This window comes from Salmo salar, chromosome 16 (assembly GCF_965601325.2).
Source record: "Salmo salar chromosome 16, fSalSal1, whole genome shotgun sequence".
Taxonomy (NCBI): domain Eukaryota; kingdom Metazoa; phylum Chordata; class Actinopteri; order Salmoniformes; family Salmonidae; genus Salmo; species Salmo salar.
In genome coordinates, this window is record NC_138306.1 from 18,971,838 (window position 1) to 18,995,849 (window position 24,012).

General features: G+C 42.3%; 1 protein-coding gene across 3 annotated transcripts in view; it reads right to left on the reverse strand.

Moving 5' to 3' along the window:
• Positions 1-4,530: 4,530 nt before the first annotated feature.
• The window catches only part of LOC106573311 (ras association domain-containing protein 8), a 34,352-nt gene continuing 14,870 nt past the window's right edge, over positions 4,531-24,012 (reverse strand). For 2 of the 3 annotated variants that reach the window (XM_014148256.3, XM_014148257.3), the window contains exons 3-6: positions 18,896-19,713; positions 15,469-15,666; positions 12,576-12,726; positions 4,531-9,022 (exon numbers count right to left, since the gene is read on the reverse strand). In XM_014148256.3, coding sequence (XP_014003731.1) covers positions 8,901-9,022; positions 12,576-12,726; positions 15,469-15,666; positions 18,896-19,713 — 1,289 coding nt within the window. In that variant the 3' untranslated portion in view covers positions 4,531-8,900. The remainder of the gene's footprint in view (positions 9,023-12,575; positions 12,727-15,468; positions 15,667-18,895; positions 19,714-24,012) is intronic. The other variant, XM_014148258.3, reaches the window with a different exon arrangement.

A 24,012-nucleotide genomic window follows, 5' to 3' on the forward strand; every position in this document is an offset into this window, starting at 1 on the left:
TTTGGATGTCTTATTGTTATTTATTTTTTACCACAAAATGGATAGTTTGCTTCATCGACACACTATATATACAAAAGTCTGTGGACACCCCTTCAAATTTGTGGATTCGGCTATTTCAGCCACACCTGTTGCTGACGTGTATAAAATCAAGCGCACAGCCATGCAATCTCCATAGACAAACATTGGCAGTATAATGGCCTTACTGAAGAGCTCAGTGACTTACAACGTGGCAGCTCATAGGATGCCACCAATCCAACAAGTCAGTTAGTCAAATTTCTGCCCTGCTAGAGCTGCCCCGGTCAACTGTAGGTGCTGTTATTGTAAAGTGGAAACATCTAGGCGCAACAACGGACCAGCCGCGAAGTGGTAGGACATACAAGCTCACAGAATGGGACCAACGAGTACTGAAGCGCGTAGCGTGTAAAAATCTTCTGTCCTCAGTTGCAACACTCACAGAGTTCCAAACTGTATCAGGAAGCAATGTCAGCACAAGAACTGTTTGTCTGGAAATGGGTTTCCATGGCCAAGCAGCCTCATAAAAGCCTATGATCACCATAAGCAATGCCAAGCGTTGGCTGGAGTGGTGTAAAGCTTGCCATCATTGGACTCTGGAGCAGTGGAAACGCATTCTCTAGAGTGATGAATCACGCTTCACCATCTGGAGGTCTGATCGACAAATCTGTGTTTGGCGGATGCCAAGAGTTTGGTGGCGGAAGAATAATGGTCTGGGGCTGTTTTTCATGGTTCGGGCTAGTCCCCTTAGTTTTACATTTACATTTACATTTAAGTCATTTAGCAGACGCTCTTATCCAGAGCGACTTACAAATTGGTGCATTCACCTTATAATATCCAGTGGAACAACCACTTTACAATAGTGCATCTAAATCTTTTAAGGGGGGGGTTAGAAGGATTACTTTATCCTATCCCAGGTATTCCTTGAAGAGGTGGGGTTTCAGGTGTCTCCGGAAGGTGGTGATTGACTCCGCTGTCCTGGCGTCGTGAGGGAGCTTGTTCCACCATTGGGGTGCCAGAGCAGCAAACAGTTTTGACTGGGCTGAGCGGGAACTGTGCTTCCTCAGAGGTAGGGAGGCGAGCAGGCCAGAGGTGGATGAACGGAGTGCCCTTGTTTGGGTGTAGGGCCTGATCAGAGCCTGAAGGTACGGAGGTGCCGTTCCCCTCACAGCTCCGTAGGCAAGCACCATGGTCTTGTAGCGGATGCGAGCTTCGACTGGAAGCCAGTGGAGAGAGCGGAGGAGCGGGGTGATGTGAGAGAACTTGGGAAGGTTGAACACCAGACGGGCTGCGGCGTTCTGGATGAGTTACAGTCAAGGGATATCTTAACACTAAAGCATACAGTGACATTCTAGACGATTCTGTGCTTCCAAATCTGTGGCAACAATTTGGGGAAGGCCCTTTCCTGTTTCAGCACGACAATGCCCCCGTGCACAAAGCGAGGTCCATACAGAAATGGTTTGTCAAGATCGGTGTGGAAGAACTTGACTGGCCTGCACAGAGCCCTGACCTCAACCCCATCGAACACCTTTGGGATGAATTGGAACGCCAACTGCGAGTCAGGTCTAATCGCCCAACATCAGTGCCGACTTCCCTAATGCTCTTGTGGCTGAATGGAAGTCCCAGCAGCAGTGTTCCAACATCTAGTGGAAAGGCTTCCCAGAAGAGTGGAGGCTGTTATAATAACTCCATATTAATGCCCATGGTTTTGGAATGAGATGTTCGACCAGCAGGTGTCCACATACTTTTGGTCATGTAGTGTAGCTATAACATATGCTTTCATTGATAGAAGACACGCTAGAGATGATCACAAACATTACAATGATCTACTTAACATTGACACATTCACTTATAGTGTATTAAAGTAGTCAAAAGTTTAGTATTTGGTCCCATATTCCTAGCATTCAATGACTACATCAAGCTTTTGACTTTGCAAACTTGTTGGATTCATTTGCAGTTTGTTTTGGTTGTGTTTAAAATTATGTTTTGCCTAACTGAATGGGGAATAATACATTCTGTCATTTTTGAGTCACTTTTTTATTGTAAATAAGAATAGAAGATGTTTCTGAAAACTTCTACATCCACTATCACAGTAGCATCCACATTTAATTGGATCTCCAACAACAAGTGGTGTGAACACCAAGTCATACTGTACACCCTGATACTGTTAAGTCCTCAGGTTGATCTGTATTGTTACTAGCTCTCTAATCAGCTGACATCAAGCCAGCTGTGGAATGTATAGTAAGCTAAGGCTTAGAGCTAGTGTCATCCCACTGGGCACAGATGTCAATTCAACGTCTATTCCATCATTGAAATGATGTGGAAACAACGTTGATTCAACCAGTGTGTGCCCAGTGGGATGTGATAAGAGAATGATGAAGTGTGTTTACACTTACACACACTGACTGCGCTGGCTGGTGCAAAACAATAAAGTTTTTTCACTACTTTTGTGCTGTTTGGAAAGGTCAACTCCAGTGGAAAGGACAAAAGGGCTTATGTTCCTAATAACACCTTTGAGTAGGCCTAATGACAAAGACCACCTCCAGTACCTTAGGTCTATGTTATCACAATTAGTTGAATACCTTGATTTCTTATTAGGTTGTTATTTGTAAACCAGCCATCACTGCAAATGTCACCAATTGTCACTATTGTACATTTTGGTATCGACCAAACACAGGTGGTTGATACCTTGGAAAATAGTGCAGACGGATAGGGCTGCCGTGCTTCAAGGTCTTAGGCAACTGTTCAGTATTACATGTTTTTTCTTACATTAAAATCACATGCATTTTCGCTACACCTGCAATAACATTGCTAAACACGTGTAAGACTAGTTGATAAGTCAAAGTTGTGTCAGCTATTTGAATCAGAGAGCAATAAGCTGATTTCCAGTCACTTCTTACTTCTGTTTTAGTCAAGGTCAGTGAAGGACAGACACAGCCTTGGGGGGTTCCCTGTATCAGTAATGATCTGCATAGTAATGGATAAGCAGTCTCGTAGTTAAATATTCCAAACTGCAACATTTCCACCCTCACTGGCGAAGCACAATACTTTCTATCTGACTAAATATTTACACAGTTGTCACCAGAATTCAGGACACTGGTGAAAGTATCTTATAGGCTAAAAGATAAGGAGGGTAACTAGTATGTATATCAAGTCAACTTATTCTAACCCTTACAAAAAAAGATTGCAGTCAGAGTGCAGTATAACTGCAGTGCACTGCAGTTATAGTTAGAGTGCAGTATAACTACAGTATGCTGCAAATACTGCGTCCAAAATAACAGTTTTTTACTGCAGTAATTTTGCAGTATAACTGCAATTAGAGTGCTGTATAACTGCAGTTCAGCTGCAGTACACTGCAGTTATTCTGCAATTACTGTGTCCAAAATACCACAGTCGACTGTAGTTACAACACTTTTACTGCAGTTTCAAAACTGAAATATTTTTCTGTAAGGGAATCAAATAACTGCAAAATTACTTATTTTGGTCACAGTATTTGCAGCATACTGCAGTTATACTGCACTCTAACTGACTGCACTCTGACTGCAATCTTTTTTCGTAATGGTTAGAATAAGTTGACTTGATATACATACTAGTTACCCTCCTTATCTTTTAGCCTATTAGATACTTTCACCAGTATCCTGAATTCTGGTGACAACTGTGTAAAGATTTAGTCAGATAGAAAGTATTGTGCTTCGCCAGTGAGGGTGTAAATGTTGCAGTTTGGAATATTTAACTACGAGCTCTGTATCTCAGTGCTAGAGGTGTCTCTACAGACCCTGTTTCGATTCCAAGCGGTATCACAACCGGCCATGATTGGGAGTCCCATATGGCGGCACACAATTGGCCCAGCGTCGTCTGGGTTAGGGTTTGGCCGGTGTAGGCCGTCATTGTAAATAAGAATGTGTTCTTAACTGACTTTGCCAACAATAAAGGTTAAATACAATTTCAAAAAATGCAAGTCAACCCCACTGACTTCTATAATACAATTCAAGGTAAAACTCTTCATAAACCAGACATGAGTTTAAAATGAGAAATATGTCTGACTTAACCTTGTTGCCTGAAGTGTTTTCATGACCGCTAATAGTTTAGAAATAATTCACGTGGTTATTATTATGCAATGATTTCCCACGGTCAACGAGAACCACCAGAGCCATCCAGTTGTCTATGGCTTTGTGATTATTGGATGGACAGCGCCATCTAGTGGAGATGCAGACAACACGTTTTCCATCTCCATCATCAAGTAACTCGCACTTCTTTCACCATAGGGCTTTTCACACTACTTGAGCCGAACCGAGGCAAGCCAAACCAAGTTGTACAGACCTGGCCTAGTTACACATCCACTTTAGTTGCTCACACTGTACTGGAAAGGACAATGTGAAAAGAAAATATCTGAGCCAGCAGGTGGTCCGGGACGGCATGGTAGTGTTAAAAGGGCACGTTTCTCCGGTGTACTCTTCCTATGTCCTGTGCCTCTTTCAATTAACATTTTATAGAATAGCAAACTCATGGACAACTTCATAAAAGCTGACAAAAAGTTTGTCACATTCTTTTATTATAATAATGCAATCCATGTCATATCAGCAGCCAGTAGCCATACATCTCTGAACAATTTGCTGTGAATTAAGGCAGAAAAATAAAACATGTATGTACAGTTGATTTCTTAACATGGGAGAGCACAGGACACAAATGTTAAACACTGACCAAAACAACCTGTGGAAACATACAAGTGGTTTCTTAACTACCTATTTCTCCAATAAACATCTTACTCGCACAATGAACAGAGCTAGCCTGGTCCCAGATGTGTTTGTGCTGTATTGCCAACTCCTATGGTCACTAGCGTAACAATGAGTATAGGAATTGGCAAGACTACAAACACATCTGAGACCAGGCTAGAACAGAGCAGGGTCATTGTTGGAATAATCCCCGGTAAAGCTTGACATCAGTCGTATACAGTATATGCAGAAATAAGTATGAGTATAAGGCACTTGTTAAGAACTTATTAAAAGCTGAGTAGCAGAGAACCATTAGTTTATCAAAACCAATAAGAGGTGTTCGGTACAATGAGGGCCACTGTTGCATACATCACATTAAAATGTGTCCATTTGATCAACTCGTTTTATCAGGTTTTAGTCAGTGCTATAGTGTTACATTAGCCTGGTTCCAGATCAGTTTGTGCTGCTTTGGCAACTCCTCTGGTCATTGTCACGCCAAGGAATTGGCAAGACATCAAAAACAGATCTTGGTCATTATCCACAAAGCTTCTCAGAGTATGGGTGCTGATCTAGGATCAGGTCCCCTCTGTCCATATAATCATATTCATTTTGCTATAAAAGATAAAACCGATCTTAGATCAGCACTTGTACTCTAAGACACTTTATGAATACAGGCCCTGGGACAAGTCTAGTTTTGCATATCTGTCAATTGAGCCAAACCACTCCCCCTTAGGATCTAACAAAAGTTGTTTTAGTGTTACTTAGGCCTCGATTTAATCCGTAGCGCTGAAGATCTGCGCTGTAGCATGATTGAAATGTAAAGGTCATTTCCCATTGAGCCGACATATGCAGCGTTTACCATGAAGGCAATCCCCGCGAATGCAGGAACATTGCTTATAAATTGCTATCGCCCTGTAGCACAGGTCTTCAGCCCTAGCGATGAAATCGAGCCCTTAGGTTTGAATAAGTATTCAGATATGGCTACTTGGAAAAAAAAACACATGCAATAAGACCTCTAATCTTTGGACCCATTTCTTTACAGATGAACAAGATTAAACATTTTGGCAAAGTAATACATATTTTCAACACAAGATAAAGGAGAAAACTAACACTGTCGGTTCATTTGATACTGTTACATTAACAATACTGCATAAGTGTACATACACAGTTCTCCTTCTTCCTCAGCAATTGGAAATAAATGTGAATGGTGACCGAACTTCATACTATCTACAGTATTCTAATATTTCAATAAGTGATTATATCAGTTGACATTTCACATATCGTAACAATAAGTGATCATATCAGTTGACATTTCACATATCGTAACAATAAGTGATTATATCAGTTGACATTTCACATATCGTAACAATAAGTGATTATATCAGTTGACATTTCACATATCGTAACAACAAGTGATTATATCAGTTGACATTTCACATATCGTAACAATAAGTGATTATATCAGTTGACATTTCACATATCGTAACAATAAGTGATTATATCAGTTGACATTTCACATATCGTAACAATAAGTGACATATCAGCACTTTTGGACAGTTCATAGGCTACTATCTACTCTTTCTTCAGTAACAAAGCCTTGAACCATTGGCTGTATAACTGTGCATAGTGTATAATGACAATCGGAACAGAGCAGAAACAGTCTGCCTGTTGGTTGATGTGAGCCGAGGGTCAAAGTTTGTTATGATACAGATGCAGTATAAATGCTTCAGAAACAGACATCCTTTATAAGTTACTTTGCCCAATAGGGCCACTGTATAGACATCTCATCCACGACTCAACGCAGTCCATACATCAATCAATACACTGGATAAAATACAATTATTTACCACAGAATCACTAAACTCTTCAAATTTACAGTATCAGTCAAAAGTTTGTACACACCTACTCATTCAAGGGTTTTTCTTTATTTTTACTATTTTCTACTTTGTAGAATAATAGTGAAGACATCAATACTGTGAAATAACACATGGAATCATGTAGTAACCAAAAAAGTGTTAAACAAATCAAAATACATTTTATATTTCAGATTCTTCAAAGTAGCCACCCTTTGCCTTGGTGACAGCTTTGCACACTCTTGGCATTCTCTCAACCAGCTGCATGAGGTAGTCACCTGGAATGCATTTCACATAACAGGTGTGCCTTGTTAAAAGCTAATTTGTGGAATTTCTTTCCTTCTGAATGCGTTTGAGCCAATCAATTTTGTTGTGACAAGGTAGGGGTGGTATACAGAAGATAGCCCGATTTGGTAAAAGACCAAGTCCATATTAAGGCAAGAACAGCTCAAATAAGCAAAGAGAAATGACAGTCCATTATTACTTTAAGACATGAAGGTCAGTCAATCCGGAAAATTTCAAGAACTTTGAATGTTTCTTCAAGTGCAGTCGCAAAAACCCCCAAGCGCCATGATGAAACTGGCTCTCATGAGGACTGCCACAGGAAAGGAAGACCCAGAGGTACCTCTGCTGCAGAGGACCAGTTCATTAGAGTTACCAGCCTCAGAAATTGCAGCCGAAATAAATGCTTCACCGAGTTCAAGTAACAGACACATCTCAACATCAACTGTTCAGAGGAGACTGTGTGAATCAGGCCTTCATGGCAGAAACCACTACTAAAGGACACCAATAAGTAGAATAGACTTGCTTGGACCAAGAAACACGAGCAATGGACATTAGACCGGTGGAAATCTGTCCTTTGGTCTAATTTGAGGTTTTTGGATCCAACCGCCGTGTCTTTGTGAGATGCAGAGTAGGTGAACTGATGATCTCTGCATGTGTAGTTCCCACCGTGAAGCATGGAGGACTAGGTGTGATGGTGTGGGGGTGCTTTGCTGGTGACACTGTCAGTAATTTATTTAGAATTCAAGGCACACTTATCCAGCATGGCTACCACAGAATTCTGCAGCGATATGCCATCCCATTTGGTTTGCACTTAGCGAGACTATCATTTGTTTTTCAACAGGACAATGACCCAACACACCTCCAGGCTGTGTAAGGGCTATATTACAAAGAAGGATAGTGATGGAGTGCTGCATCAGATGATCTGGCCACCACAATCACCTGACATCAACCCATTTCAGATGGTTTGGGATGAGTTGGACGTGAAGGAAAAGCAGCCAAAAAGTGCTCGGCATACGTGGGAACTCCTTCAAGACTGTTGGAAAAGCATTCCAGGTGAAGCTGGTTGAGAGAATGCCAAGAGTGTGCAAAGCTGTCATCAAGGCAAAGTGTGGAAATTTGAAGAATCTCAAATATAAAATGTATTTTGAATTGTTTAACACTTTTTTGGTTACTACATGATTCCATATGTTATTTCATAGCTTCACTATTATTTTACAATGTAGAAAATAGTAAAAATAAAGAAAAACCCTTGAATGAGTAGGTGTGTCCAAACATTGGAGTGGTATGGTATAGTTCACAATTTCAACAGCAAGTTTTTCAGTTTGGAGCGATATTTTCCAAAATGCAAACATTCATAAAAAATAGTGTTGAATCTCTTTACAGTATGTTGATATAATGGATAAAATATTAACGTTTCAAAACTTCTTTATTTATTAAAATGAAAATAAAGTAATTGCATACACTTTCAAGGGATGAAAACTACGATGATGCTGATGATGATAATGAAGCATCACTTTTAGTTCCAAGGTTTACATAGATAGAAAACCATTCGGGCTATGACACACGGTGCTCATGTCTGTTGCTATATTGTCTATTTCAACTATCTCTGTCTGTCCATTCAAGCGCCCTGCAGTCAGATATGTTACCAACATTTTTCCTTCATCATTGGAGCTATCATCGTCACATGTTGGCCCATGTCGAAGACTTGGAGTGCTTGTACACAATGGCCTATAACAATATGATCTCTTTAAGTCTTCCTGTTCTCCATGATATGTAGGTATCAGAACAGAGCATGGACCGGAGAGTGCTACTGAGGTAACCTGTACTTGGATGTCCCATCACAGGGATCCTTTAGCACTGGTCCTAGATCTGTATTTAGCCAACTTATTTGACTAGGAGTGACTGGGTGTTGAGGAGTTGGCTAAAGCACACACAGATCTGGGATCAGGTCTTAGTGGAACCAGGCTACCTTTAGGGTGGTATTCAGGTGTCCAGCTAGCACGGGAACAAAGTCACCCCAAGTGTGCCCTCTTTTCTCTTACACATAGATCCCTTCTGGGTTTAGGCCAGATGTCAGTGGACTGTGCAGGACCCGAAGGTGACCAGGCATCGGGTGAAAGGAGACGGGACGCTTCAGGGAACCAGACATAGGAACCAAGTCTGAGAGAAAGGGAGAGAGAGAGAGAGAGAGAGTGAGCATAGCCTTGCTATTGAGAGAGGCTGCCAGGCAGACCTGGCTCTCATGAGAAGACAGGCTATGCGCCCACTGCCCACAAAATGAGGTGGAAACTGAGCTGCACTTCCTAACCTCCTGCCAAATGTACGATGATATAACATACACATATTTCCCTCAGATTACAGGGACCCCAAAAAGATTTGAAAACAAACATTGATAAGCTTCTGATTCTGTTAGGTGAAATACATGAACAATTTTGTAATTTAGCAGATGCTCTTATCCAGAGCGACCTACAGGAGCAAATAGGGTTAAGTGCCTCCCTAAAGGGCACATAGACAGATGTTTCACCCAGTCGGTTTATGGCTTTGAACAAGCAACCTTTCAGTTATTGGCCCAACACTCATAACCTGTAGGCTAACTGCTGCACCATAAATATACATAAATACAGCAGTTTGCAATCATCGCAGCAAAAATGGTGACCTCTTGCAATAAGAAAAGGACAACCAGTGGAGCAGAAACACAAGTAAATGTAACCTATATTTATCTTATTATTTATTCCCCCTGCCATTTGTACTTCTACTATTCGCACATTGTAACAACACTGTACATACAGTAGTTAATATTAATATAAAATGTAACATTGTAACAACACTTGTAACATTGTAACACATGTAACATTGTAACAACACTGTACAACATATGTAAACATATGTTTTCCATGCCAATAAAGCCCCTTTGAATTGAATTGAAAGAGAGAGAGAGGAAGAAAGAGATAGAGAAGGGAACGAGAGAAGGGGGAGGGAGAGAGGGAGACCATGCAGTGTGTGCATTTGTTCCGCCCCCTCAAGTGACACTTATGGTTTCCATGCCAACGGCTGCCTAGATACGGCTGCCGGCTTGCCTAGCATCACACACTCCGCCAGCTCAGCTCTCTCTCTCTCTCCCTCCATCATCATATTTTTTTTACATTTAAAATGTAAGTGTTTAAGTAGACGCTCTTATCCAGAGCGACTTACAGTAGTGAGTGCATACATTTATCATATTTGTTCGTACTTGTCCCCCGTGGGATCATATCCCTCCATCACTCTCTCCCTTCATCCTCCCTCCATCCCATGCTCAGCAGTTTCTGTGGTGATGGACTCAGTGGACTGTAGTCTTGCCTACCAAGAGGCTGGCCTGGCAGAGAGAACAGAGTTAGACAGAGAGCTAAGAACACTGTGAACACTGAGGCTTGTCAAAAGGCTATGGGAGCATACACAAACAAACTATTCTAGTCACCAGGTGCTCTTGGAGAACCTTTGAATACCTTAGAAGTTCAGTCTCTTTATATCAATCTTGAATTTTAAATGGATTTCGGAGGTGTAGGATAGTGCCCAAGTGTTTCATGTTAGAGAATGTAAAAATATTTTTTTATGCACCAAACCAGACCTTGTTAAAATATCCTCTATATCAACTTACGCAATAGTACACCTTTAAATCCCACCTCACCCACCAAGTTTTTCCAGATCACTTTTCCAAATGTTTTTTTTATAACTGTGCATGACCATGTGCTTACCATTACCTAATGTAAAGGGGTTGCTCTTGAGATAGAGGGAGAGACAGAGAGATACAGAGAGAGAGAGAGAGACAGACAGAAAGAGACAGAAAGAGAGAGGGAAAGAGAGACAGGATGAGTTACTACAATCGCTTAAAAAAAGGACACCCTCAAATCCACTTTTCAGATTTGAATGCGTGTTCCTCTATGCGTTACTAGATCTGACCACACGGTGTCAGCGTTGAGCCGTGCAGGACGCCAGCCATAACAGTTAATTTAATGGCCAAACAGAGGGCTCTTGCTGATTGAACACACATGTCCTGCTAGGTTATTAGAAGGACATGAACATTAAACTCATTACTTGACATAATGGAAAACCATTAGCATGAAGTCTAATATAAATACAAGAGCAACTCCTTTACATGAGGTAATGGTAAGCACATGGTCATTGCACAGTTATAAAAAAACATTTGGAAAAGTGATCTGGAAAAACTTGGTGGGTGAGGTGGGATTTAAAGGTGTACTGTTGCGTAAGTTGATATAGAGGATATTTTAACAAGGTCTGGTTTGGTGCATAAAAAAAATATTTTTACAGTCTCTAACATGGAACACTTGGGCACTATCCTACACCTCCGAAATCCATTTAAAATTCAAGATTGATATAAAGAGACTGAACTTCTAAGGTATTCAAAGGTTCTCCAAGAGCACCTGGTGACTAGAATAGTTTGTTTGTGTATGCTCCCATAGCCTTTTGACAAGCCTCAGTGTTCACAGTGTTCTTAGCTCTCTGTCTAACTCTGTTCTCTCTGCCAGGCCAGCCTCTTGGTAGGCAAGACTACAGTCCACTGAGTCCATCACCACAGAAACTGCTGAGCATGGGATGGAGGGAGGATGAAGGGAGAGAGTGATGGAGGGATATGATGATGGAGGGGGAGAGGGAGAGCTGAGCTGGCGGAGTGTGTGATGCTAGGCAAGCCGGCAGCCGTATCTAGGCAGCCGTTGGCATGGAAACCATAAGTGCCACTTGAGGGGGCGGAACAAATGCACACACTGCATGGTCTCCCCCCCTCCCTCTCCGTAGCTGAGTCATCCTATCTCAGCAGGCACACAGTGAAAGAGAACTGCCGTAGAAAAGCCTAAGTGGGACTGATTGAGTGACCTGACAAACAGAGCAGTGGAAGAGCAGAATGGTGTTTTTTCATGAAAAGAATATGGCGTGATGGCAACGTGATAACATTTGAAGGTTTAAAGTATTTTTGCACAAATCTGTGCTCTTTTGCTGCACGAAAATATCGCCCGACAAGTCACACGGCACGTGAATGCACCTCCTGCACAGTGCTTAGAGATGCAGCCAGTGTCATGAAGTTGTCAATCATGCCTCTTTATTCAGTGTGGACAAGTTTGTTAGGCATTATGTTTAATTAATCAGAAATAAATCACATAATATGTGATTTTGCCCTTTCAATGAATAAGCAATACTCAGCAATATGATGTGACCACGAGCAGTAGTCAGAACAAATGTTATCGCAGAAGCCTCCCAAGTGACGCAGCGGTCTAAGGCACTACATCGCAGTGTTGCGGCGCCACTACAGCCTTGGGTTCGATCCCAGGCTGTGTCATATCCAGCTGTGACCGGGAGTCCCATAGGGCGGCGCACAATTGGCCCAGTGTTGTCTGGGTTAGGGGAGGGTTTGGCCAGTAGGGCTTTACTTGGCTCATTGCGCAGTAGCGACTCCTTGTGGCAGGCTGTGTGCCTGTAGGCTGACTCAGTTGAACAGTGTTTCCTCTGACACATTAGTCAGCAGCTGTCTTCCAGGTTAAGCAAGCGGGTGTTAAGAAGCTTGGTGGGTCATGTTTTGGAGGACGCATGACTCGACCTTCGCCTTTCCCAAGCCCTTTGCAGCGATGAGACATGATCATAATGACGATATTGGGGAGAAAAAGGGGGTAACAGGATGCACCCACAGAGGATCTATGAATCTAGCTCATTTGACAGAAATTACCTGTGCCCTGTCCTGTGTGGGTAGTCCCCTCCTCTTCCTCACTGGGCTCGGCTGGCAGCACGGTAACCTTGGTGCCAGTCTGCTGGATAAACTGCTGCAGGTTGACCTGTCTCAGCTCCTTGGTCAGCTGCTCCAGCTCATGCTGCATGTCCTAGAGGGGAGATAGAGATTGATCAAGGATATAAATCTATTTTTTTGCCATCTGTTTTTACTCCACTGTATAATCTGACTGCAGCTATACTGACTGGTCATCTGTTCCTGGGGCCTCATTTACCAACCATGCAAAAACTCTCACTAAATTCTGCCGTACGTGGAGATTCTTGGATTTGCACACAACATATACGCATGTTTTCACTGATAAATCAGAGACGTATTATATTTATGCGCTCGTGAAGGAGCGTTACAACCCTGCCTAGAAATCGTCCTCCATTCACCTTTCATAGTAACAAAAACGCCCTAATTTGCTGTGTGATTTGGAGATCCTGTGTGGCGCAGTTGGTAGAACATCATGCTTGCAATGCCAAGGGTTGTGGGTTTGATTCCCATGGGGGACCAGTATGGAAGTTTATGTTTTCACTACTGGATAAGAGTGTCTGCTAAATGACTGAAATGTGATGCAACCAACTTTTTAGGGCGGTTAAGAGCATTGGGCCAGTAACTGTAAGGTCGAATCCCTGAGCCGACTAGGTGAACAATCTGTCGATGTGCCCTTGAGAATGGAGCTTAACCTTAATTGCACCTATAAGACGCTCTGGATAAGAGTGTCTGCTAAATTACTTAAATGTACAGATTTTATGTTGTAACTGGGCCATGACAGTTTCTAAAAGAAATGGCAAATTTGCTCACATTTCTGTATACAGTAGGTGTGGGCAGAATGTTTCAATCTCACTAACCAGGTTTCCATCCAACCTTTCTATGTGAGATTAAAAAATGTCATGACAGGCCTGAGGAAACAGCAAATTTGTCAGTAAACTTTCCAAATGTAGACAAAACAAAATACGCTAGACAAGCTGGGATCTGTTTGTGTCTGTAAAATGTATTTTGTGAGAAATGGAGGTGGAAATGCTTTATGCGCAAATATTGATATAATAACCATCATATCGGAGTAAACTTGGAGTGACGCGATGACAAGTCTGTATGGTCCTCCCACCATGACTCGGGAAAGCATGCAGTTTGTTAGGCTACAGATTAAATAAATTAAGACGAACTTCACAGGGTGGTGAAAGTGAAAGCTGATGAACTTGATGCTCCTTTCCAATAAATATCTATGGTCTTAATCTGGTGACATGATGATCGATGTTAGGTTGCCATTTGACAAATAAAAATAGTATTTTGTCCATAATAATCTAGTCATGTAGGCTATACCAGCACTGTATACGCGAGCTGTTGGCTAAGGCGCACGTGCCAATACCAGTGTGGACACATTTGATATATAACACACATTTTTTGTGACAAAACCATCAGGAGAGTTGAAACCCATTTAACTTGTTTTTTTTTAAATCCGGTACATGGAAATTTAACTGCAAAAGTTTGTTTTATGTGCACTACCTCATCACGCACAGACTTTTATCCGCAACAAGTACATTTAAAGGAAATACATCTCTGGTGAGAAAATGTTTTTATGAGGATTTTATTTTTTATTTATTTTAGAATATAAACCTAGCTATTAAAAAATGTCATTATGCATGCTGCCTACAGCGAGTGCCAAACATTGGTCATACATTCTACAAGATTGATTGTCTATTCGAACAATTTAAAGTAAATGCTACAGCCCAAACTATGCAAAAGACAAATTGTTGTTCAATATTTTATCTCCTACCCTGGTGTAGGCTCTGAGATTAGGTTATGATGTTGAGCTCCTATCGCACAGCAATACTGTAGCCTAACCATACTGTAAAATATTTGAAATAGGCTATGGGTCTATTTACTTTCGAGCATGCTTGGCTATTGAATGAGTGATGGATAAACAGTAGCCTATTTGAAGAGTTTATTTCCAAAACTCTATATATCCATTTTCAGAAATGTTGTTAAATTAGCTTATTGTTTAAAATGTATGAAAAATAATTGATGTTTTTTCACTATCTAATCATGGCATTGGGATGTTCAATGACATATGTATTTTTTTTTTAAATGTATCACTTCATCACCCTTCCTATGACTTCATGTAGTGTTGAGAGACTCTTCTACACTACATGCCATATCAAAACATTAATCAGATCTTACACGCTCACTGCATGCCTTTGAAAGGGAACGTCTATGTCTTCTGCTGTAAAACGTGAAACACACAAGAAAGGTAAGCCTGAATACTGTTTATTTATGATTTAGCCTAATGTTTTCATGCCTGTCTTGGTAAGCCAGGCTTATATGTGTTTGATTCTAAGTGAGCTACTGTATTTGTACCTGCTATGATTTAAGGCTATGTATGATGATTTCCTGTTTTTCTCCCTGCCTTGCTAGGCCAGGTTTATGTTTGCTGATTGAAGTAATTTTTTGGCAGCTGCTCATGACGACTTCGATTTTTTTTTTGAATCATAATTTGATTAATTTTTTTTTTTTAAAGAATGTCCCTTATAAGGGTCTGTTCAGACTCCCTATGTCCACACAGTGCTATGTCCTGTTTATCACATAGCATAACTATGTCCAGAACCACTTTGATGTGATCACGATTCCTCTCTACAAATTAATAGTCCCTGGCCTTGCCGTTAAGTTGATTTAAACCAAATCCCAGGCTTTGTTTGCACTGCCGTGGCTTCGCTTCTGGTATGCTTCTGGTATGTACTGTATACTGTATATGTAAAAACACTATATGTGTTTCTACATGCATTTTTTCATGTGTATGCTCATGCATCAGCGTGTGTGTATGTTAATACATGTGTCAATGCCTGTGTCTGACCTGCAGTCTCTTGCCACTCAGGCCGAGTGACCTGTCCACGGCTCTGCAGCTGCTCTCCAGCTGGACAGACTGTCTGTCCTGGGCCTTGAGCTCCGTGCGGGCTCTGAGTACCTGCGCCTTGGCCTCCACCTCGCTCACCCTTTGAGTCTCCTGTCTCTCCCTCTGCAGACGCTCCTCCTCCAGACCTGCCTCTACACCCTGACACACAGACAGGTTTGAGTTTTAGACCAATAGGAGTAGGAGATGGTTAGGAGAACATATGCTTCCCAGCACACTAGCTACATCATCGGTTTTGCTGGTAGTCTGTTATATAGACCAGGGTTTCCCAAACTTGGTCCTGGGGCCCCCCTTGGGTGCACATTTAGTTTTTTTTGCCCTAGCACTACACAGCTGACTCAAATAACCAACTCATCATCAACCTTTGATTATTTGCATCAACTGTGTAGTGCTAGGGCAAAAAACAAAACCTGCACCAAGGGGGGGGGCCCCAGGACCGAGTAAGGGAAACCCTGATTTAGATGGAAGTGCATAGAAAGGCACTGCAAGAAATTCAGAGAGAGGATATGCATTATCTGTCTTTAAAATGATGATGCAAGGTGCCTGCAAACTTTTAATGTTATGTGATTATAACAATTTATAAAACTGATTGGATGAGCAGCGTTCCAAGCCGTGCTGTATTGGCTGTCACAGAGACACACCTAAGTTCCATCGGAATCACTGCGCCTCCATAAGAATATCATGTCTGAGTCTCTTTATTATTTTTATCTCTTTATTTATTTATCCCAACTTGCACATTATTTCCCCTTGCTTCCAGCCTAGCATTTAGTTTGGTACAGCAGGCGTTAATATAAGCCTCGCTGTCTGTTTGACCTCGGAAAAAATGTTTCACTTTTTAATTTCCTTCTCTGTAGTATAATAAATAGAGTGAATGGTGCACAGACGAAACGAGACAACTTTTTCTGAGCCAGTTAAAATCACGCATAAATAGAAAATAAGCTGAAAGTTGGCTAGCTAGCTAGCTAGCAAGTGACCAGAATGTTAGCTATCCAGCCTGCATAGCAACCATTTTGTTTAGAACAGACAACCAGTTCTTTTGCATAGCTAGAAACTTATTTTGGTCTGTAGCAACAAACAACCAGATAACCAGATGGTGGAAGAATAAAATTGTATGAATTGACTTATCAAAATAACATTTTAATGAAAATATGTAATTCATTGTTATTTTAAATATGTCAGGCCGAAAAACAGCATTTACCTGTGACTGTATTCATGATACAGCACTGCCTCTTGTGCCTTATTGCTTAATTATACCATGCTGGAATTGTTAAATTCTAATTTCTGATTTCCTTGAAGAGCATTCTAGAGTGTGCATTATTTCGCTATAAAACACGGCAATAACCAACTGCTATCAATAGTCGAATTGAGAACATTATTGGCATTGTTGAATTCAATTTTTATAGCTAGCTAATATTTAGGAGGGCTGATGGTTTGCTTAGCTAGCAAGTCTGTTTGCTAGGTTACCAAGGCAATTACTGTGGCTATCCAGTAAACTTTCTAGCAACTTGTGGATGTTGAACACATTTCTACAGGTAAATTAACTCAGTAATGTGTATGTTAAATTATAGCCGTGGTATAAGCGGGATAATCAACTTGGTGCTGTATGTGTCCTCTGGAAAATAATGGCACTCTGCAAAAGGTTAGTGCCACTCCGCTGTACTTCGTGGCCACGGCCGCCCCGCTCAGTAGGCATGATTAGGTGGTGGCAGATTGACAAGGGCTGCATGTTCTGAGCAAAACTGACAAAGACGGAACTCCAACAACAACACATAAAACCTCACACAATTCTGCCCCAAAACAATGACAATTTCTTTCAACCAGTGACATGTGGGCTTTTTAGGTGAGCGCTGATGCCACCCTTTGATAAGCAGTGCCCACTTTGTCAAAGGCAGGGGGGGAAATGATTTTACGTCTCCATGGTGCTGTTGGAGAGACTCTGCAGCGCTCCACCAACGTTCCGTCAAAAAAAGAATCTAATATAAATCATGTAGCAGATATAGGATATGGTAGAATGACTATGTGGCCTTTTCTGTAGCCTACAGGCTGGAGATAAAATGGATGTAATGAGACGGCGCTCAAAAAAATAAAAAATGCTGTCATGTTAACAAACAATATATCCTAAAAACAGCACAGGTCAAAGTAAAATGCATAATATCTAATGGACAATCACAACTTTTGTCGAGGAGTTCCACCCTATTTCATGATCAGTGGTTTCAAGTTTGTGTCCGTACATTTTTGATAATCTTATCATAGTGAAAAAGAAATACTTCTGCATCTCCTGCTGTGTAAATACATTGCTAGCGATAACTGGGTATCTAATATTCAGAGCTTAAATAGCCAAATTGATTTGTCACAGGAATCAGGACTAATAAAGCCAATGCAATGGCCTGTTTTACAAACGGTGGGCCTACCACATTGATTGACATTCATAACATTCTATTGCGGTCTGACATATTAGGCTACACCCCAGTAATCACGAACCAACGTCTTTTGGACGTCTTGTTATGGTCCTGTGCGAACGTTTGGTGTTTTACAACCGGTAGGCTTCCCACATAGATAGATGGGCATACCTAAAATTCAATTTCAGGCAACACTGTAGGCTACACCTCAGTAAGCACGGACTGATGGCTTTTGGACTTCTTTTTTTTGGTGCAGTTCCAGACCGGCCTTGATTTCCACGGACTTTGGTTTTTAGTCCGGTTCAGACCAATCATAGACATCTACGTTTGGTTAAGATTTTGCCTGGTCTGGACCAGCTTTGATTTGGCCCAAACATAGACATCTAGAAATGACTTATTTTCAACTTTCATTCAGAGCCAAAAATTTGCCTGATTTCAATATCCGGAAAATACATATTTTCCACGTCTGTAAAATACGTATTTTCAACATCCGGAAAATAAGTATTTTCAACTTTCATTCAGAACAGAAAATTAACCTGATATCCATGTCCAGAAAATACATTTTTGTTTTACCATCCGGAAAAGATGCCTTTTCAACATCCTGGAAAATATGTATTTTAAACATATGGAAAATTCCTTTCAACCTTTCATTCAGAAATTAAATCGAACTTAACATCAACGTCTGGACAATACGTCTTTTAAACGTCATTTTGCTCACTGGGACTATTCTAGTTTTGCGGGGGCGGCATTTTTTGGTCTCGCCTATGGCGGCAGAACAGCAAGGACTGGCCCTGTTCGTGGCACACACCTTTCGCATCATGCATTATTTTCCTTGAGGTCACATAGCCCCTTACACAATATACAACAGAAATCGTAACATTTAGGGGCCCTTTAATAGTGTCCATGCCACTTGATCATACCGTATCTAATTAATGCCCATGGGTCATAAATCCGAAGTGTGTCCCACCCACCTGTACCAGAGCCATCCTGTCCCCCAGCTCGACCTCAGCGCACTGAAGACGCCCTCTCAGCTCCTCAAGCCTGTCCTCCAGCTGCCTCTCACTCTCCAGCTCAATCTGCAGCTCGCTGGCCCAGAACTCCTCCTCCTCCATCTCCACTTCGTTCTTCCTCAGCCGTCTCTCCAGCCTCACTATCTCCTCCATCAGCCCCACTGCTCCTCTGGCCTCCTCTCCCCCACGCCCTCCCCAGGTCTGCAGTTCAGCCTCGTAGGCCTCCAGTCTCTTCTCCAGCACGCCCAGAGTCTCTCTCTGGAGCCCCACCAGTCTGACCAGGTCCTCCATGCGGCAGGCCCACATGCCGGGGGACACGGCCGCTCCTGGGGCTACCGCTGTGGCTGCCGCTGCTGCATGGTGGTGGTGGTTCTGGTTCCCACCGTTCCCCTGGAGTAGGAGACGTCGTTTGGCCTCGAACTCCCTCCCCTCCCCCACCCGGCCTCCACTCAGGATGTCCCGGAGGCCCCGGGGCCCGCCGGTGAAGGTGAGGGACTTGCGGCGCGGCTCGCGGCGATGGAGGGCGTGCTCGCTGGGATGGCGGAGCTTGGCGAGCGGCGGGAGGCTCTGCCGGTGTGGGCCACGTTCCGGACCCCGGAGCAGGGGACCCTCGGAGGGGGGGCGTTCGGTCAGGGAGGGACCCGTGCGGTGCAGGATCAGCTGGACGTCACCGGCATACTGGCCCCAGGTGTTGAGGGAGGCCACCGGGCTCTCGTGGGGGGCCAGGTGGCGCTCTGTGTCCCGCCATTTCTCCACCAGGGTATAGCGACCAGTTCGGCCTGGGAAAAACAGATAGGACAAGTTCAGTTATGTCAGCTTTTGTGTATGTTTTAGTGTATGCTTTGTGCATAGTTTTGTGCATGTCTTCTCAGCCTACAGTGAGGGAAAAAAGTATTTGATCCCCTGCTGATTTTGTACGTTTGCCCACTGACAAAGAAATGATCAGTCTATAATTTTAATGGTAGGTTTATTTGAACAGTGAGAAAAAAATCCAGAAAAACACGTCAAAAATGTTATAAATTGATTTTCATTTTAATGAGGGAAATAAGTATTTGACCCCTCTGCAAAACATGACTTAGTACTTGATGCCCTTGTTGGCAATCACAGAGGTCAGACGTTTCTTGTAGTTGGCCACCAGGTTTGCACATATCTCAGGAGGGATTTTGTCCCACTCCTCTTTGCAGATCTTCTCCAAGTCATTAAGGTTTCGAGGCTGACGTTTGGCAACTCGAACCTTCAGCTCCCTCCACAGATTTTGTATGGGATTAAGGTCTGGAGACTGGCTAGGCCACACCAGGACCTTAATGAGCCTTGAATAATTTAACATCTATCTATTAACAGAGATGAATAACCCTGTTCGTTTTTTTAGGTAATATGATATTTGCTTTAGTGGAAATTATATTTTAGTGGGACATTTTATTTTCCAATTTCCAATTTTCACACAAGAAACAAGGCCAAAGAGACTGAGGCAAACCCCTTGATATACACAGTCTCTTTCCAGTGCTGGTCCCAACTAGAGATAAACCCCAAAAACCTAACATTAATCTCGTCATTAGACATTTGTACTGTGTATAGGAATTTCTATATGGAAAGTAGGAGGAGGGAGGAGGGAAGAGAGGAGGGGGCTTCGTCAGTGCTTTTGCTTCCCCCTGCCTGCAAGAGATGGAGAGATGACTCAGACTTTCCCTCCTCTCGCCTGCCCCACGCTTAATGGGAAGTGATGTCAATACAGTCTGCTCCATTCCTCTACTCTCACTGAGAGAGAGGGGGATGGAGAGATGGATGGAGGGTTTCTGACTAAGACCCTCTCTATCTCTCACTACAGCACCAGATTGAGGCGTAGGCTGGAGGAGAGGAACAAATATTAGTTTTCAGCAGTAAGCCGAATTGTAAGACAGCTCCTGATTAAAATTGGAGTTTAATTAACCACCATTTCTTATACAAGCAAGTGGCGCAACACATTATAACAGAGAATCAGTATATCCTCTTCACTGTCGCTATACTTGAGTACTACTATGTAACACTGGCCCAAATTGCTACGCAGTCCATCAACTATGGCTTGGTGACAAAGACAGTAGACTACCTTACGAAAAGTCTCACAGGTAAATACTATAGGTTAGGTTAGAGGTACATTATACTATCATTCTATTATTCAATATCATCCATAACAAAGGGGAATGCACATGCAGATAACAAAGTATAGGCCTACATTCTTAAATGCTAATATTTTAAATGTTAGTAGCCAACACACATAAAACAAACATCCTAAAGCCTTTGTTAAAGGGATTTTCCAGAAGTTGTGAATAATTTCAGCCAGTAGTTTTGAAATTAGTGCTCACAAACCAAAGCAGGTCTCTGAAAATTGTGCACAATTGTGTACAACATCACATAATTTTTCTAGAGCCTCTGTAGCATGTGCCCGAAGAGAGTAAAAAAAAAACTCTGTGGTGTTCATGTTGGGTGTACATCCCACAACCTCATTGGATTATACTGGACCGACCTGATCCCGCCTTCCACTTTAACCATGCAACCTCATTGGACATCATTCCACCTGCCAATCAACCTTGTCCATCACGTTTGGTTGTTGTAGGCCTGTTCCCAAATTCCAGTAGTTGCATGGATTGTCTCATCAGAATAGTATGGAAAATGAGCAAGCAAATGTGAAAACGTAATTTCATACAATGGAAAAGTTGCATCAAATGTCCTACTCCTTGAAAGTCGTGTATGGATTATATATAACATTTGCATACGTGATGAATTATGATCGCTGGCAGTTCAATTGCAGTGTTGTATTATTACCCCATATCATGGAATACCTGTGTGAATGTTTATAAGGACAAAAGGTGGACACATGGAATTATTCGATTTGGATAGATGGTTGACACAATAGAAAGGGCAAATGTTTTATTGTCTAAAAGGTGGGTGAAAGTTTGCTTCAGTATGTATTTCTTGAGTGCATTAATATGTGTGTTCTGCCGTGATTGGCGAACGGGACAAATTAATGGACGGACGCCTGGTAAAAACCTTATAGACTATTGTGCATTATATTCCAAAATTCACCAGTGACACCATTTAGAAGCTAAAGGTTGTCAGCATAGTGTTTCTGATCGGCAGGGCCGTGCACAGACCTAAAAAGGGCACCTGCTCCTGCTCCCAAAAAACACACACAAAAAAATATCTGTTGACTTAAAATTCTTACAGTGAGGGAAAAAAGTATTTGATCCCCTGCTGATTTTATACGTTTGCCCACTGACAAAGAAATGATCAGTCTATAATTTTAATGGTAGGTTTATTTGAACAGTGAGAGACAGAATAACAACAACAAAAAATCCAGAAAAACGCATGTCAAAAATGTTATAAATTGATTTGCATTTTAATGAGGGAAATAAGTATTTGACCCCTCTGCAAAACATGACTTAGTACTTGATGGCAAAACCCTTGTTGGCAATCACAGAGGTCAGACGTTTCTTGTAGTTGGCCACCAGGTTTGCACACATCTCAGGAGGGATTTTGTCCCACTCCTCTTTGCAGATCTTCTCCAAGTCACCTTCAGCTCCCTCCACAGATTTTGTATGGGATTAAGGTCTGGAGACTGGCTAGGCCACTCCAGGACCTTAATGTGCTTCTTCTTGAGCCACTCCTTTGTTACCTTGGCCGTGTGTTTTGGGTCATTGTCATGCTGGAGTACCCATCCACGACCCATTTTCAATGCCCTGGCTGAGGGAAGGAGGTTCTCACCCAAGATTTGACAGTACATGGCCCCGTCCATCGTCGCTTTGATGCGGTGAAGTTGTCCTGTCCCCTTAACAGAAAAACACCCCCAAAGCATAATGTTTCCACCTCCATGTTTGACGTGGGGATGGTGTTCTTGGGGTCATAGGCAGCATTCCTCCTCCTCCAAACACGGCGAGTTGAGTTGATGTCAAAGAGCTCCATTTTGGTCTCATCTGACCAACACTTTCACCCAGTTGTCCTCCGAATCATTCAGATGTTCATTGGCAAACTTCAGACGGGCATGTATATGTGCTTTCTTGAGCAGGGGGACCTTACGGGCGCTGCATGATTTCAGTCCTTCACGGCGTAGTCTGTTACCAATTGTTTTCTTGGTGACTATGGTCCCAGCTGCCTTGAGATCATAGACAAGATCCTCCCGTGTAGTTCTGGGCTGATTCCTCACCGTTCTCATGATCATTGCAACTCCACGAGGTGAGATCTTGCATGGAGCCCCAGGCCGAGGGAGATTGACAGTTCTTTTGTGTTTCTTCCATTTGCGAATAATCGCACCAACTGTTGTCACCTTCTCACCAAGCTGCTTGGCGATGGTCTTGTAGCCTATTCCAGCCTTGTGTAGGTCTACAATCTTGTCCCTGACATCCTTGGAGAGCTCTTTGGTCTTGGCCATGGTGGAGAGTTTGGAATCTGATTGATTGATTGCTTCTGTGGACAGGTGTCTTTTATACAGGTAGCAAGCTGCGGTTAGGAGCACTCCCTTTAAGAGTGTGCTCCTAATCTCAGCTCGTTACCTGTATAAGACACCTGGGAGCCAGAAATCTTTCTGATTGAGAAGGGGTCAAATACTTATTGTTGTGCTGTTAGAGTGGCCAGTTACATTAGACGTTATTGTTGTCATATCGTTTTGCATGTGGTACGATACTGTTGTGTTCCGCCTAAAGCCGCCCCTCTAGAAAATGTGTGGGTTAAATTAGTGTTCCGCGTTGCCACTATCTAATAACGGATGGAAAAAAAGAACGATAGCAAAAATGAGTTATGTAAACATTATTTCATACTCCACATTTAGGGGGGCCACAAGGGGGTCCAAAATAAAATTGTTGTCACAGGGGCACTGCCCCCCCCCAGAACCGCTAGTGGAGGAGAGATAACTAGAAACGATTCGGTTGACCGTTTTATGTGTGGATTAACTGTCGGAGTAGAGGACCTTGTGCATTTCAGGTAAAATAACAACTCAATGTTTATATCCCCGGACAAATTAGCTAGCAACAGCAAGCTATTTAAATAGGACAAATTAGCTAGCAAGTGCAAGCTAGCTACCTAAATTGCCATACATGTTTAATGCTTTT